Source organism: Pelophylax lessonae (assembly GCF_965119305.1).
Source record: "Pelophylax lessonae genome assembly, chromosome: 10".
NCBI classification, from domain to species: Eukaryota; Metazoa; Chordata; class Amphibia; order Anura; family Ranidae; genus Pelophylax; species Pelophylax lessonae.
This window is the reverse complement of record NC_138777.1, coordinates 50,274,194-50,290,278: the sequence shown is the minus strand read 5'-3', so window position 1 is coordinate 50,290,278 and position 16,085 is coordinate 50,274,194. Positions and strand designations below refer to the sequence as shown.

At 43.7% G+C, this 16,085-nt stretch overlaps 1 protein-coding gene across 1 annotated transcript; it reads left to right on the top strand.

Annotated features, from left to right (window-relative positions):
- The first annotated feature begins 911 nt into the window (after window positions 1-911).
- Window positions 912-13,765, top strand: OLFML1 (olfactomedin like 1). Its single transcript, XM_082270390.1, has 3 exons — window positions 912-1,343; window positions 8,766-9,054; window positions 12,956-13,765. The coding sequence occupies exons 1-3, from the start codon at window positions 1,221-1,223 to the stop codon at window positions 13,738-13,740; spliced, it is 1,197 nt and encodes a 398-aa protein (XP_082126516.1). The 5' UTR covers window positions 912-1,220; the 3' UTR covers window positions 13,741-13,765.
- Window positions 13,766-16,085: the final 2,320 nt, after the last annotated feature.

Genomic DNA, 16,085 nt, shown 5'->3' with positions numbered 1-16,085 from the left:
GCAATAAGCCCATGTTCATCAGCGATGCTGCCTCTACGGCAGGGGTCTTCAAACCATGGCCCTCCAGTTGTTCAGGAACTACAATTTCCATCATGCCTAGCCATGTCTGTGAATTTTAGAGTTTTACAATGCCTCATGGAACTTGTAGTTTTGCAACAGCTGGAGGGCCGTAGTTTGAAGATCCCTGGTCTAGGGGATTTAAGTTTAGTTCACAAAATGTGCTTCAGGGATGATGGCTGGTTGCCTCTCTCCCTCAGTTTTTTAAATGGAGTCTGAGCTCCCAGGATGCACCGGTTTCCTTTTCTTAGCCTGAAGGATGATGGGAGCTTTTATTAAAGCTGAACAGTCTTTATGCTTCTGCAAAACAGTAAATTTACTCCGTCTCCATCCACTGGCTTAATTTCCCAGCTGAAGGCAGAACAGGAAGTGAAGGAAAATCTCCCCATAATACTCATGGCTCAATCACAACAGCAGCATAGCCCAAAGTAGTCCAGATGCAAAAACAAGGCAATTTTCCCTATGGCTTCAGTTCACATCAATGCCAGAAAAACAAATGCTGCTTTTTTTACAATGCACTCCAGTGCATGGCAGTACAAACTGTACACATAAAACATGCTGTGTGGTATAAATAATCACTAGCACAAACAGCAAAAAAAAAATTGTGAAGTGTTTTACCAATTCCGTACTTTATCCAAAACTTCTAAACAGTCTCAGCTTTGTATTTTTATGTTCATAACTAAAGTGGCTGCAAATTGAGTAAAGAGGAAAAAGTGTGGAGTGGCTTGTCCTGCCAATGTCTGGCCAGGTTTAAACAGGAAAAACAAATGTTGGCCCTTGTAGTTACACGTCACATGGTTATCCAGGACTCTTCCGAACACATTCTGCTGAAACCTTTTTTGCTCACTGTGTAATATACCTCCTCTTGTATAGTTATACATTCACTGCCAGGAAAACAGTAAGTTAAAGACCCTGTAAGTTGCAGATGTGAATAATTGCCTCACGTAGTGAGCATATGGATTCTATTACAACATTTGGCAAAAACCCTAGAAGAAAGAATTTATATTAAGCATTGTTCGTCCTGAGAGAGAGAGGCTGCAAGAAGCTTTTCCAAATCTTCACTCCCCCCCCTCCTCTAATCAGCATTCGTATGTAAGGACACCACATGAAATAAATCTGGACTTTAGAGCACCAAGGCAGCCTTGTCTGAAGGACTTTAGAACATGGAGCTTTATTGTTTGCAAATTCTATCCGTGTTCCTGGCCATAACTCAGAGGAACATTCAGTGCGAAGTTCAAGATGAAACCATTATTCGATACATCGAGAAACGGATTTTGGGTCTGGAGGTATGTAATGCATTATTCAATCTGACAACACGTCTTCCTTTTTTTTTTGCAAGTTGTAACTGGATTTAAAAGGATTTTCAATGTTCTGCAAGGAAGTGGAAAGACCATCCACTCATCACCCACGAAGGACTGACAAGGGGTTCCTGGCTTGGATCCTTGCCAGTTAGCATTTCTTTCCATAGAAACATTCCATAGCAACTGCTGATGTGCTCCGAGCAGGTCAACTTTTTCAATGCAAAGCAGACTCTATCTCAGAATAACATCGTTCTGAGTTCTACGCAGTTGATGAAGGTCTAAGCAGGGTGAATTTTGCTGACCTTAATTTGACCAAGAATGGAGGTGTTTCTGGGAAAAATTACCACTATTAGTGATTATGGTGACATTTGCACATACTGTATAGCAAGCTAAGCATTTAATATAGCTATAGTCTTCCACCTCCGACACTTCCAACAGTGTCAGTAACTTTCTCTGGTCAACAGCCCAAAAATCCCCACCACTCCTCTCCCCTTTCACAGCCCTAACAGTAGCAAGCTTTGTGCAATCCCCAATGAGAACAGAAGCTGCGTGTGGGAGTACGACTGCGCGCATTTATGTGGGAGTACGACTGCGCACATTTATGTGGGAGTACGACTGCGCGCATTTATGTGGGAGTACGACTGCACACATTTATGTGGGAGTACGACTGCGCGCATTTATGTGGGAGTACGACTGCACACATTTATGTGGGAGTACGACTGTGCACATTTATGTGGGAGTACGACTGCACACATTTATGTGGGAGTACGACTGCACACATTTATGTGGGAGTACGACTGCGCACATTTATGTGGGAGTACGACTGCGCACATTTAGTGACCGTAGGCAGAGCTCCCAACTAACTAGCTGTCATTTGGAGGATCTGTCTAAATTTCTCAGTCCCTCTCTTGGTCTGATGTGTACATCTCTATACTAAATGTATTATTTTGCTACCAAAAGTATTATGCTGCACTTAAATTTTTATTTAACCAACCTCTATATTACTGCATTTATTATTTAAAAAAATCAAGCCAATATAATGAAAATTTTGAGGTAAAAAAAGCACTGGTGTGGTTTAGCCAATCATATTAGACCTTTGTAGGCCATGGCAGGGCATGGCAATGTCTTTGCCTACAAGCTGTGTGCTGAATGGTTTCCCTCTTTATCATTTCAGAAAGGTTGGAGGTATGACTGCAGGTATTGGATTTTGGCAATATAAACAAACCAGCCATGTGATCCACCTGCATATTTAAACCAGACAGTGCCTCTTTGCCTCTTTGGTAACCAAATCTGAACTGTTCTAATTAACTACCAAAAAATAAACTTTTCTTGCAAGCATTAATGGATTTAAATGAACATTTTTAATAATTTTTGGTTTACTTATTTATGGATGTAGTAGAGGTGTATTCTTTTACTTACATCAACCTTTCTCGATTATTTTTTAACATGGAGGAACCCTTGAAATAACTTTATGGATTCAGAGAACCCCTGCTAACAAATACTATATCTACAGCTCATAGTAGATTAGTGTGATGGCCACTGGGAAGAATGCTTCATACTTTTGTGGTCATCTGGAAGAATCCCCCTCATACAGATAGCTAAAAAGATCATTGGGGTCAGTGGTTACTTATCCCAGAAGCAGAAATTTCTGCTGGCTAAAGGAACCACTGGAGGAACCCTGGATGAGAAAGGCTTTGTGGCAAAATGTGTCCTACTTTCCATTTCCTAACATTGTGGCAGTCCTGCAAACAAATAAAAGTTTATCTTTAACATGTTTTTGTAGCTTTAAGTATTTTTCAAGTCTGCAGATTTTTATTAAATTAAAGCGGAGTTCCGGCCACAAAATGGATTTTGGGCCATCCGCTTGCTTTTGGTCACCTGAAAAACAAATGGATAGTTACAATTTTTTTTTTTGTTTACTTACCTTATTATTGAAGAAAAATATACTCACCTTTCTTCCACTTCCTCCCTCTGCGGCCGCGGCCCGCACCGTCTCTTCCTCTTTGCATTCATTCCAGGGAGCTGAACGTAATCGCTCCCAGGAATCAATGCGCCTGCACCGGCCCCGCTCGTCACTTCCGGTGCGGCACCACATTCCCTGCTAAACAGCTTCTGGGCATGCCCAGAAGCTGTGGAGGGATGACGCGCCCGCACCAGAAGTGACGAGCAGGCGCATGATTCCTGGGAGCGATGACGTTCAGCTCCCAGGAATGATTGCAAAGAGGAAGTGATGGCGCGGGCCGCGGCTGCAGAGGGAGGAAGTGGAAGAAAAGTGAGTATATTTTTCTTTATCATTGTGGAATGTACTAGCCCTGACTGTCCCGGGGGTATTTTTATTGAAAATACATTTTTGTGGCCGGAACTCTGCTTTAAAACATGTTGATCCTGCCATGAATATACTTGTTCAGGCACCTCCTGGTAAAGGCTGACAACACTGTCCATATCTCCCAAGTGCTCTCCTGCACTGTCACTATCACATGTACTCCTGGTCCAAACTTTAAGTGACTATGGCCACACTCAATTCTCAGACATGCTCTTTCGCTGTCACCATCAGGAACCTCAACATGAGCAATGGCATGCAGCCACTATTGGGCATATGCATGTAGACAGGAAGTAGTTGATGGAAATTGATGGCACTAAAATGCAATAAAAGAAAAAAAAATGTTAAAATATTATCGTATGAAAAAAATGGCAATTGTTTATGATACACAGGGCCAACTACAGTGCATCTAGAAAGTATTCACAGCTCTTCACTTTTTCCACATTTTGTTATGTTACAGCCTTATTCCAAAATGGATTAAATTCATTATTTTCCTCAAAATTCTACAAACAATACCCCATATTTACAATGTGAAAAAAGTTTGTTTAAAATCTTTGCAAATTAGTTAAAAATAAAAAACAAAAAAATAAATTAAGTATTCACATCCTTTGCCATGACACTCAAAATTGAGCTCAGGTGCATCCTGTTTCCACTGATCATCCTTGAGATGTTTCTACAACTTAATTGGAGTCCATCTGTGGTAAATTCAGTTGATTGGACATGATTTGGAAAGGCACACACCTGTCTATATAAGGTCCCAGAGTTAACAGTGCATGTCAGAGCACAGACTAAGCCATAAAGTCCAAGGAATTGTCTGTAGAACTCCGAGATAGGATTGTATCGTGGCACAGATCTAGAATGGAAGAAAGTTTGAAACCATCAGGACTCTTCCTAGAGTGGGCTGCCGGCCAAACTGATTGATCGGGGGAGAAGGGTCTTTGTCAGGGAGTTGACCAAGAACCTGATGGTCACTCTGTCAGAGCTCCAACCTTTCTCGGTGGAGAGAGGAGAACCTTCCAGAAGAACAACCATCTCTGCAGCACTCCACCAATCAGGCCTGTATGGTAGAGTGGCCAGATGGAAGCCACTACTGTTGGAAGGCACATGACAGTTGGCCTGGAGTTTGCCTAAAGGCACCTGAAGGACTCTCAGACCAAGAGAAACAAAAATTGAACTCTTTGGCCTAAATGACAAGCGTCATGTCTGGAGGAAACCAGACACTGCTCATCTCCTAGTCAATACCATCCCTATAGTGAAGTATGGTGGTGGCAGCATCATGCTTTTAGGAAGTTTTTCAATGACAGGAACTGGGAGACAAGTCAGGATTGAGGGAAAGATGAATGCAGCAATGTACAGAGACATCCTTTATGAAAACCTGCTCCAGAGCGCTCTTGACCTCAGACTGGGCTAAGGTTCATCTTCCAACAGGACAATGGCCCTAAGCACACAGCCAAGATAGCAAAGAAGTGGCTACGGGACAACTCTGTGAATGTCCTTAAGTGGCCCAGCCAGAGCCCAGACTTTATCCCGATTGAACATCTCTGGAGAGATGTGAAAATGGCTGTGCACCAATGCTCCCCAACCAACCTGATGGAGCTTGAGAGGTCCTGCAAAGAAGAATGGGAGAAAATACTCATAAATAGGTGTGCCAAGCTTGTAGCTTCATACTCAAAAAGACTTGAGGCTGAAATTGGTGGCAGAGGTGCTTCAACAAAATATTGAGCAAAGGCTGTGAATACGTATGGACATGGGATTTTTTTAATTTTTCATATTTATAAGACATTTGCAAAGATTTCAAATAAACTTTTTTCACGTTGTCATTATAGGGTATTGTTTGTAGAATTTTAGGGAAAATAATGCATTTAATTTATTTTGGAATAAGGCTGTTACATAACAAAAAGTGGAAAAAGTGAGGCGCTGTGAATACTTTCCGGATGCACTATAAACGTTTTTCAATTACGGTAGGGTTTACATCTTCTTTATCTAGGCACAGATGTCTAAAAAGGAACCAAGAGGTTAAAATGCGGGAAGACAAAAGATTACTTATTGTCTTCCTAACTTGAAGGCTCCATTTACAATGAAGCCGCTTTGTTTTTAATATGATGTGTTGCGATTGCATTTCCAGTTCACAGAAAGGAAGTTCTGAATGTATCTGTAAGCTCAGGAGATTCATTAGTCCTGCTTTTAGCACACACACACACTATTCTGCTTTATAGCTCGTCCTTTGAGCATAATTCTTCTGCTTTAGGAGAGCTGTAGCAAAACAAACACATATATGCATGTATAAATGGGGCACTTGTGTATAAAAATAACACTGCTTTTCAACCAGTAACTAAAGAATGAGGCATTTATATAAACATCTCTTCATAGATATGATATGCTGAGCATCGTTTGTGTATAAAGTGATGAAATTATAGGAATGCATTCCAGTTTACAACCCTTTCTGAGTATGAGCACTTTCTGTTTTTATTGCCAATGTATAAGTAAGCGGATGTAAGGAATGCCTGTGCTAAAACAATACCAACTGAACAGAGACTGCCCCGAAGAACAGAGACCTAACTGCCCTCTCCCTGCTCACTATCCCACTCTGCCCTCTCCCTGCTCACTATCCCACTCTGCCCTCTCCCTGCTCACTGTCCCACTCTGCCCTCTCCCTGCTTACTGTTCCCCTCTGCCCTCTCCCTGCTCACTGTCCCACTCTGCCCTCTCCCTGCTTACTGTTCCCCTCTGCCCTCTCCCTGCTCACTGTTCCACTCTGCCCTCTCCCTGCTCACTGTCCCACTCTGCCCTCTCCCTGCTCACTGTCCCACTCTGCCCTCTCCCTGCTCACTGTCCCACTCTGCCCCTCCCTGCTCACTGTCCCACTCTGCCCTCTCCCTGCTCACTGTCCCACTCTGCCCTCTCCCTGCTTACTGTTCCCCTCTGCCCTCTCCCTGCTCACTGTTCCACTCTGCCCTCTCCCTGCTCATTGTCCCACCCTGCCCTCTCCCTGCTAACTGTCCCACTCTGCCCTCTCCCTGCTCACTGTCTCACTCTTCCCTCTCCCTGCTCACTGTTCCACCCTGCCCTCTCCCTGCTCACTGTCCCACTCTGCCCTTTCCCTGCTTACTGTCCCACTCTACCCTCTCCCTGCTCACTGTCCCAATCTGCCCTTTCCCTGCTCACTGTTCCACCCTGCCCTCTCCCTGCTCATTGTCCCACTCTGCCCTTTCCCTGCTCACTGTCCCACCCTGCCCTCTCCCTGCTCACTGTCCCACCCTGCCCTCTCCCTGCTCACTGTCCCACCCTGCCCTCTCCCTGCTCACTGTCCCACTCTGCCCTCTCCCTGCTCACTGTCCCACTCTGCCCTCTCCCTGCTCACTGTCCCACTCTGCCCTCTCCCTGCTCTCTGTCCCACTCTGCCCTCTCCCTGCTCACTGTCCCACTCTGCCCTCTCCCTGCTCTCTGTCCCACTCTGCCCTCTCCCTGCTCACTGTCCCACTCTGCCCTCTCCCTGCTCTCTGTCCCACTCTGCCCTCTCCCTGCTCACTCTGCACTCTCCCTGCTGACAGACACTTTGAAATGCAAACTGGCCTTAAAATCGCTGGTTGTACAGGGGGTTTGTGATTTGTAGATGTGCAGAATGGAAAATGATCGACTGATTCAAATTCTGTGTGTAGATTAGCTGGGTGTTAAGGAGGAGGCCACCAGCCGCAGTGTCTTCAACAACTGATGATTCATCAGCTGTCAGCTTCCCCACTGACAGCTGCAATGTAAGCAAAAGAATGCTGGCAATTAAAAATTCTGAAAAGAAAAAGCATGGGGTTCCCCACCCTATCTGTTACAGGCCTTTTGGGTCTGATATTGATTTTAAGGGGAACCCCACACCATTATATTTTAAAAAATGGCGTGGGATCCCCCCTAAAATCCATAACAGACCCAAATCTGAGCAAGTAGCTCAGAAGGTCAGGAAAGGGGGTGGATGAGCGAGCACCCCCCCCCCCCCCCCCCGAACCATACCGGGCCACATGCCCTCAAAATGTGGAGGTGCTTTAGGGCAGGGGGGCCAATAATGGGGCATGTTGAGTCAATAATGTCACAAGGGGGCAGGGTCATCTACTGACATCATTGGGTGACTCAGCAGGCGACGGTGGGAGCCTTGGACGAGACAGGAGGGTTTTTTTTTTTTTTTCTCTCTTTTTTTTGGTCAGAACATTTTCTGCTACATTTCTTTGGCATAAATAACTCAAATCAGTGTATATTATTTAGTCTGTATGAAGGTATAAAGCCCACTAACTATGGTATATATATATATATATATATATATATATATATATATATATGAAAATCGATCGATCCTGATGTACTGACGGCATATCTCATTTCTTGAGGCCTTAAAATGCAGTTCGCCCACTTATCTTGTGCTGCTGCCAGGAAGAGACTGGGGGCAGAGCTGGGAAGCAGAAAATGCAAGATCTGGAGGAGGACCAGAGGAGGGCAGGAGTCAGCTGCAAGAGTCTGCTGAATGCTGAGACCAGGGAAGGCAAAGAGAATGAGGTGCGGAATCTGTAGGAGGAGTCCTTTCCTCCTCTCTGCTGCCAACTGCTGATACGGGAGAAGGGGGGAAGAGACAAGCCTCTTTGCAGTTGCACAGAGAAGCACAGAATCTGACAGAGGAGTTCTGTCCTCCTCTTTGCTGCTGACTGCTGAGACAAGGTGGGAGCAGAGACAAGGTGGGTGCTGCAGCTGTAGGAGAGGTGCAAGAGCCAAGAGCCACATGATGAGGCCTGGAGGTCCGGATTGGCCTGTGGGCCGTGTGTTTGACACATGTCCTCTAGAAGGCTTAGAAAAACATGCCCCTTCCCCTCAGTCAACATGAGGGGGGAAGGGCATAAACAAATCATGGATGAGGGTGGTAAATCCTGGACTGCAAATTAACTTGCAAAAGATAAACCTTAATTGATTTTTTTTTTCGACTTACGTAACTACTTAACACATTTTTTACGTGTTGGATGTATGATATTTTTATATTGCAAATCAAATTAATAAAAAAAAATGTTAAATACTTAAAGTTAAAAAAAACTGAATGACTGTTTACTGTCTTTCAGGACAGACTGGTCAAGTGTGAACACGATATCCAGCAATACCTCCATGAATTTCAAGAGCTGTCACACAAGTTGGTGTCAAGTCTGGGGAAGTTCAGTAAATATAAAGTGGAAGTGAAGGGTGAAATGGAAAATCTGTGGGCAAGACTGGAAAGAGCGGAGTGGGATATTGACTACCTGGAGAGTACAAGCTCCTCAAAAACCCAATTGGAAGTTGATGACCAACTGATGGAGAAGCAACTTCTAGAACAGGCAGAAGAGAAGAAGAAACTACAGCTCAAACTCAGCACGAGTGAGTAGAGGTTAATTGTTAATCTGCTATTTATTGGAGTTAAAAAACTGAATACCAAATTCAAAATTAGTTATAGGAAGATAGCAGATTGGGGGTTTCCGCATTGTCTTTCTTTTACATACAGCTGTTTAAAATGATCAGCTGTACTTATACAGGCAGTCCCTGAGTTACAAACATCTGACTTACATTCGACTTAAAGCGCAACTCTACTTTTGTTGAGAAAAAAACATTTCCCTCTGGGTGATCTCTGTACACTGCAGGGATTATAACAAACTTTGTTGCAGATTCCTACCTTTTGTTATTCTGAAGAAATCCTTGTTTGTTCCTCTGTGCTGAGTGGGTCAAATGGGAGTGGTTTCATAATTATCTGTCAGCTGTGCAGCTGCAGAGCTCTAATGGGGAAATCTGCTGGGCCTGCATCCCTTTAGACGTGTTTCTATTGGGAGGATCTCACCAAAAATGACATTTTTGTTGCAGGGGATGCCAAAAATCTGACTTGTATCTTAGGCAGACTTCTGGGAAATTTTTCTTTATTTGCTATTTTTTTCCCCACGAAAATGGAGTTACCATTTAAGAACGGAGGCAGCATGATGTCACGATGGTCCCGAAACTCGCCGGGCAGCCATCTTGCTGCTCACTGCAGCAATCCCACATCGCTGCATGGCAAGTTAACCCTTCCCTATGCTATCCAAAACGTACAAATTCAACTTAAGAACAAACCTACAGAACCTATCTTGTTTGTAACCCAGGGACTGCCTGTAGTGTATTTCTAGTCAAACCTCTGTCATGATTAGGACTTTCTTTCAGTCCATGTGACTAGACCATAAAGCGTATACCACCTCTTTCCCAAGGCTATTCTGACACTTCGCTCCTACATGTAAAAATCTACTTTTTTTTGCTAGAAAACTACTTAGAACCCCCAAACTTTATTTTTTATTTTTTTTTTAGCAGAGACCCTATAGAATAAAATGGTGTGTGTTGCAATTTTTCTATGTCTCACAATATTTGTGCAGTGGTTTTTCAAACGCAAAACAGTAAAGTTAGCCCAATTTTTTTATATAATGTGAAAAATGATGTTACACCGAGTAAATGGATACCTAACATGTCACGCTTTAAAATTGCGTCTGCCCGTGGAATTGTGGCAAACTACGGTGCTTTAAATTCTCCCTTGGCGACCCTTTAAACACCTTTACAGGTTACCAGTTTAGAGTTGCACAGGAGTTCTGGTGCTAGAATTATTGCTCTCACTCTGATGTTCTAGACCAGGGATTCCTAAACGACGGCACTGCAGTTGTTCAGGAACTACAATTCCCATCATGCCTAGTCATGTGAATGTCAGAGTTTTACAATGCCTCATGGGATGTGTAGTTCTTCAAAAGCTGCAGGGCCGTAGTTTGGGAATCCCTGTTCTAGACAATACCTCACATGTGTGGCGCGATCACCATTTACATATGCGTGCGGGAGTAACGTATGAGTTTGCATTAGCACGTAAGCATGGTGGGAGGGGGGCGCTTTAATTTTTTATTTCCTTTTACTTAATTATTTTATATTCTTTTGTACAAACTTTATTGCTATCACAAGGGATGAACAACATCCCTTATGATAGCATGGGCTGTGACAGGTCCTCTTTATGGAGAGATTTGGGGTCTATTAGACCCCAAATCTCTCCTCTGGTCCCCCATGCAGCCGATCAGACGGAGATCGGTCCAATCGGCTGGTTCTCTGGTGGCCAGGTAAACAAAAGGGGGAAAAAAAAAACAAAGGGGGAACCAGAAGTGATGAATACTCGACGCTCTTGGTTTCCAGGATTACAGAGAGAGAGGGGAACGTCAGAAACCGGAGTGCCCGGGAGAGGAGGCGGCAGTGGCAGCGGCATGAGGGAGGTGGGGCCCACTTTCGCCAGAAGTAATCAAGTGGCTAATTAGCCATCCGGATCACATCTGCCTGAAAGGGGATCGCTGGCTGCAAACAATGATACTGGGATGATGCCTGTAGGTGCACCCACCATCCCACTATAACCACTGAAATCCAAGGATGTACAGGTTTGTCCTTGGATGATAAGTGGTTACAGTAGAACTGTGCATGCCGCAATGTAGCACATGTTTTGACAGATAATCTATCAGGAGGACACTAATCTAGGGTCTCTCACTTCATCTTTAAATTCCAACACCCACAAATTACTTCATGTGTTTAATTAGGTTGTAACCTTACCTTCAGAGTCTAATTTTGGGTACACGAAAAAAGAACCTCTCGTCACTAGCATGCTAGCTGATAAAAAAATGTCTCTTTTTTAACAGTAATGTGCTAGCACCTTTTTCTATCTTGGGGAAAGTAATTTTTAATTAAGTAGGTAGTAATGGTGACCACTGCACCCCCACCCAGTGATGTACCGCTGCCTAGTAACTACACATACAGTATCTCACAAAAGTGAGTACACCCCTCACATTTTTGTAAATATTTTATTATATCTTTTCATGTGACAACACTGAAGAAATGACACTTTGTTACAATGTAAAGTAGTTAGTGTACAGCTTGTATAACAGTGTAAATTTGCTGTCCCCTCAAAATAACTCAACACACAGCCATTAATGTCTAAACCGCTGGCAACAAAAGTGAGTACACCCCTAAGTGAAAATGTCCAAATTTGGCCCAAAGTGTCAATATTTTGTGTGGCCACCATTATTTTCCAGCACTGCCTTAACCCTCTTGAGCATGGAGTTCACCAGAGCTTCACAGGTTGCCACTGGAGTCCTCTTCCACTCATCATTGATGACATCACGTAGATGGAGGATGTTAGAGACCTTGTGCTCTTCCACCTTCTGTTTGAGGATGCCCCACAGATATTCAATAGGGTTTAGGTCTGGAGACATGCTTGGCCAGCAAGGCAGTGTCCTATAACACTAGGACACTGCCATCTATATGTAGCAATATTTCCAGGCATTGGGCCTGATGTGGGTCTGGCATTGTTACCGGTAACACTTCCAACACATTGAAGTTGAAAACCCAAGTGTGAGAGCTGAGACAATGACCATTCCGGCATCTTTGGTTTGTTTTGTTTATTTTGTAATGGGGATGGGAGAAGATGATAAGAATAGAATAGAAAAAAATAGAATAGAATAAAATAGCATAGAATAGAACTAATATAGCCATCTTCCGAAATTCGAGTCGATTAGAATATGATGATAATACTAACTGAATCCGAATATTCTAAATGAATTCCAAGAAAGGAATCATTCTAACATAACCAATATGACGAAACAAAATGATTAACTTAACAAACAACTAACTAAACATTTTTTTCCGTCGTGCCCATGTCTACTGTGAAGTAATTAATCGTTAGCATTTGCCACAATAGCTTTTTCTTTTACTTTCATTTTCCAAGAATAGCTCAGTCCATTGGCTGAATAAAAAAAATACTGTCTATGGTCAGCTTAAGAGGTCCTGTGCCCCTTTCCCCCATCTTTTTTTATTAGGGGTCTTTTTGGCCAGCCCAGTGATGTCACAAGTACGTCCTCTTCTACCATGTTCAGTGCAGTAGTACTTTGAGTCCAGGTTACATTGTACACTTGGTAGTGAGATGAATGATGCTGGTCCTCCTTGGGTCCTCCTGGCCACATCTAGTGGTGGAAAGTTTTACTGTGGGGGACAGTGCTGGATGCAAGGTCAGTATTGTAACAGAAGAGTTTTTTTTTTCCATATTATTATTTTTATATGTGTTTATTTATTTCACCTTTTAGGGGTTGAGTTATCTGTTGGGAAGTGTTAGGAGGGTACATAAGTGTATTAGATTTTTTAGCATTCTAAAGAAAACTGCTAGTCCCAGGCTCCCAACTCCTGACACTGAGAATGAATTTACTGATAAACTACTTTAACCTATTGCTTTTTTTTTTTTTGTTTTGAGGTTGTTCAATAATGCTGGCACAAATCAAGTCTCTAAAAACGGTAAAGAAATCTGGAGGCCCTGTTGGTGCTTGGATGAAGAACACCGGTGACAGTTCAGAAAACATCTATTACTTTACTTACTACAGCAAGGATGTGCTCCTAGAATTTGCCAACATTGATGAATTTACCAGCTTGAATTTTCTGCAAAGCGCAGAATCTATAACACTGCCATTCTCCTGGCAAGGAACTGGCCTCCAAGTCTACAAGAATGAGGTGTTTTTTCACAAGAATGGCACAATAAATGAAATTGTTAGATACAACATCCAGAAGAACATTACACAGTCCATGCGTCTGGAGGGTGCTGGGATTAGTCCACCCTACCAGCTTTCACCATATACAAAAATTGATCTGGCCATAGATGAGCAGGGTCTTTGGGCCATTCACGCTGAACCTGAAGCTGATGGCAACCTTGTCCTTACAAAAATAGACCAGGCTGACATGGCAGTGACCCACGTGTGGAACACAACCTGCAGCAGCTACAATGCAGAGGCAGCCTTCGTCATATGTGGAACCTTATACGTCATGTACAATAGTCCCAGTGGTGGTAGATCCCATATTGACTGTATTTTTGACACCTCTGATGTCATTGATGGTCATGAAACACCTACTCTGTACTTCCCAAAGCGATACAGCAATCACTCTTCAGTGCATTACAATCCAAGAGACCAAATGCTCTATGCTTGGGATGACGGCTATCAAATCATCTATAAGTTCGAGGCAGCAAAGAAGTATGAAAATTTCTGAATACAAAGGAACATTGAAATGGGTCGAATTTTATCAGCATACCTGCTTATAGTCCTCGTTTCCCATGACATGCAAAAAGATTCATTTTTTCAGTGTTGGTTGAATATGTAAGGAAGACTCTGGCCTCGCCTTTTGCTATGAGCAACATACTTCTTCATTCTGGTTCTTTGATACATTTTGTCCCATAGATTAAAGAACACTAACTTTCTGTATTTCCAGCTAATCGGTTTCTCCATTCCATTGTTCTAGGACAGATTTTAAAACAAAGGAAAATGCCGATTGGCTGCTTTGGACAACAGTTTTCATGCATATATATTTTTGTAAATGAAGTCCAAGGTGTTCATTTTTTTTCTCTTTCAGTCATTCTTGAAACCAACATCACTATAAGCACATATTTACCACAAATAATTAATAGAGACTTGTAGAAATGTAATATTAAAGAAAAACCTGTCTCAATTCACTGCTCTAATGTTTTTCATTTATACCAAAGAAATATAATGTTGCTGTTCTTTCTATATTCGTCTACTCTTTCCTATAGCGTTACAGGTATTATGCCAATGATTCAGATGTTTAAGCAAACTTGTTAGGAAATTACAAACCTAAAAGACACTCCAGCACTGTGGCATAGGCACCCCCCTACAGCTACACACAGTGCAACTAAACCCTGCTAACACCCTGAAAGTGCAGCCAATACCAATCAATGTTAGTACCTAAACACAGTTTGGCCTGCCCTTGACGAGGGAGGACAAGAAGAGTGTCAATTGTTCCCCCGTACTCAGTAGTGCTTGGATTTGAAACCATGGAGTTTATCAACTCATTCTGCTACTCCTCCTGAGTATGGCGATACCACGTGTGAGACTTTTTCACAGCCTGGTCACATACAGAGGCCCAACATGCAGGGAGCACCATCAGGTGTTCTAGGGACATAAACTTCAAATCTAATTTCCTGCCTACCTATTACACTTTTGTGAGCCACTGTAGGGCACTAATGAGCACTTTAGTGTCACTAATGGGCACTGTATTGGCATTGATGTGGCACAGATGAGCACCGATGTGGCATGGATGAGGCACGGATGAGCACTGATGTGGCACGGATGAGCACTGATGTGGCATGGATGGGCATGGCTTAGCATGAATGGGGCACGGGTGAGGCATGGATGAGGCATGGCTGGGCATGGATGAGCATGGATGGGCATGGATGAGGCATGGATGAGCACAGATGAGGCATGGATGAGAATGAATTAGGCATGGATGAGCATGAATGAGGCATGGATGAGCCATGGATGAGCCATGAATGAGCCATAGATGAGCATGAATGAGGCATGGATGGGCATGGATGAGGCATGGATGAGCATGAATAAGGCATGGATGAGCCATGGGTGAGCATGAATGAGGCATGGATGAGCCATGGGTGGGCATGGATGAACCATGGATGAGGATGAATGAGGCATGAATGAGCCATGAATGAGGCTTGGATGAGCCATGAATGAGGCATGGATGAGCCACGAATGAGCCATGAATGAGCCATAGATGAGCATGAATGAGGCATTAGGAAGCCATGAATAAGGCATGGATGAGGCAGGGATGAGGTATGAATAAGGCATTGATGGGCATGGATGAGCATGAATGAGGCATGGATGAGCATTGATGAGGCATGGATGAGCATGAATGAGCCATGAATGAGGCATGAATGAGCCATGAATGAGGCATGGATGAGCCATTGATGAGCATGGATGGGCATGAATGAGGCATGGATGAGCCATGAATGAGGCATGGATGAGCCATTGATGAGCATGAATGAGTATGAATGAGCCATGGATGAGCATGGATGAGGCATAGATGAGCCATGGATGAGCATAGATGAGCCATGGATGAGCATGAATGAGGGATGGATGAGGCATTGATGAACAATAAATGAGGCATAAATGAGGCATGGATGGGCATTTCTGAGGCATAGATGGGCACAGATCAGCGCTGTGGGCACTTTAGATCCAGCCCACAAGCGCTGCTGCACCGGCTCCCTCCTCTCCTCACCCACTGTATCAATAGGTGTGAGGAGAGGGAAGGAACTGAACCGGATATGCGCCGATTTGTTGACAAGAGATTGCTTCGCCGTTGGATGGAGCAATCACGTGGTAATGTGACCCCCAATCCATGATGCGCTGGGTCCTTCAGACCCGGCCATCACAGACACTTCCTGGTGCGTGCCCCAGGGGCCTTCTGGGAAATGCAAGTTTGGGGTGACATCACAATACGCCCTCCCAGAACTAGCCGACTGCGCTGTAGCTGTCATTTCGGTAGAGCCCAGGCAGCAAGGGGTTAAACACACTGCTCGATTTTTTTCT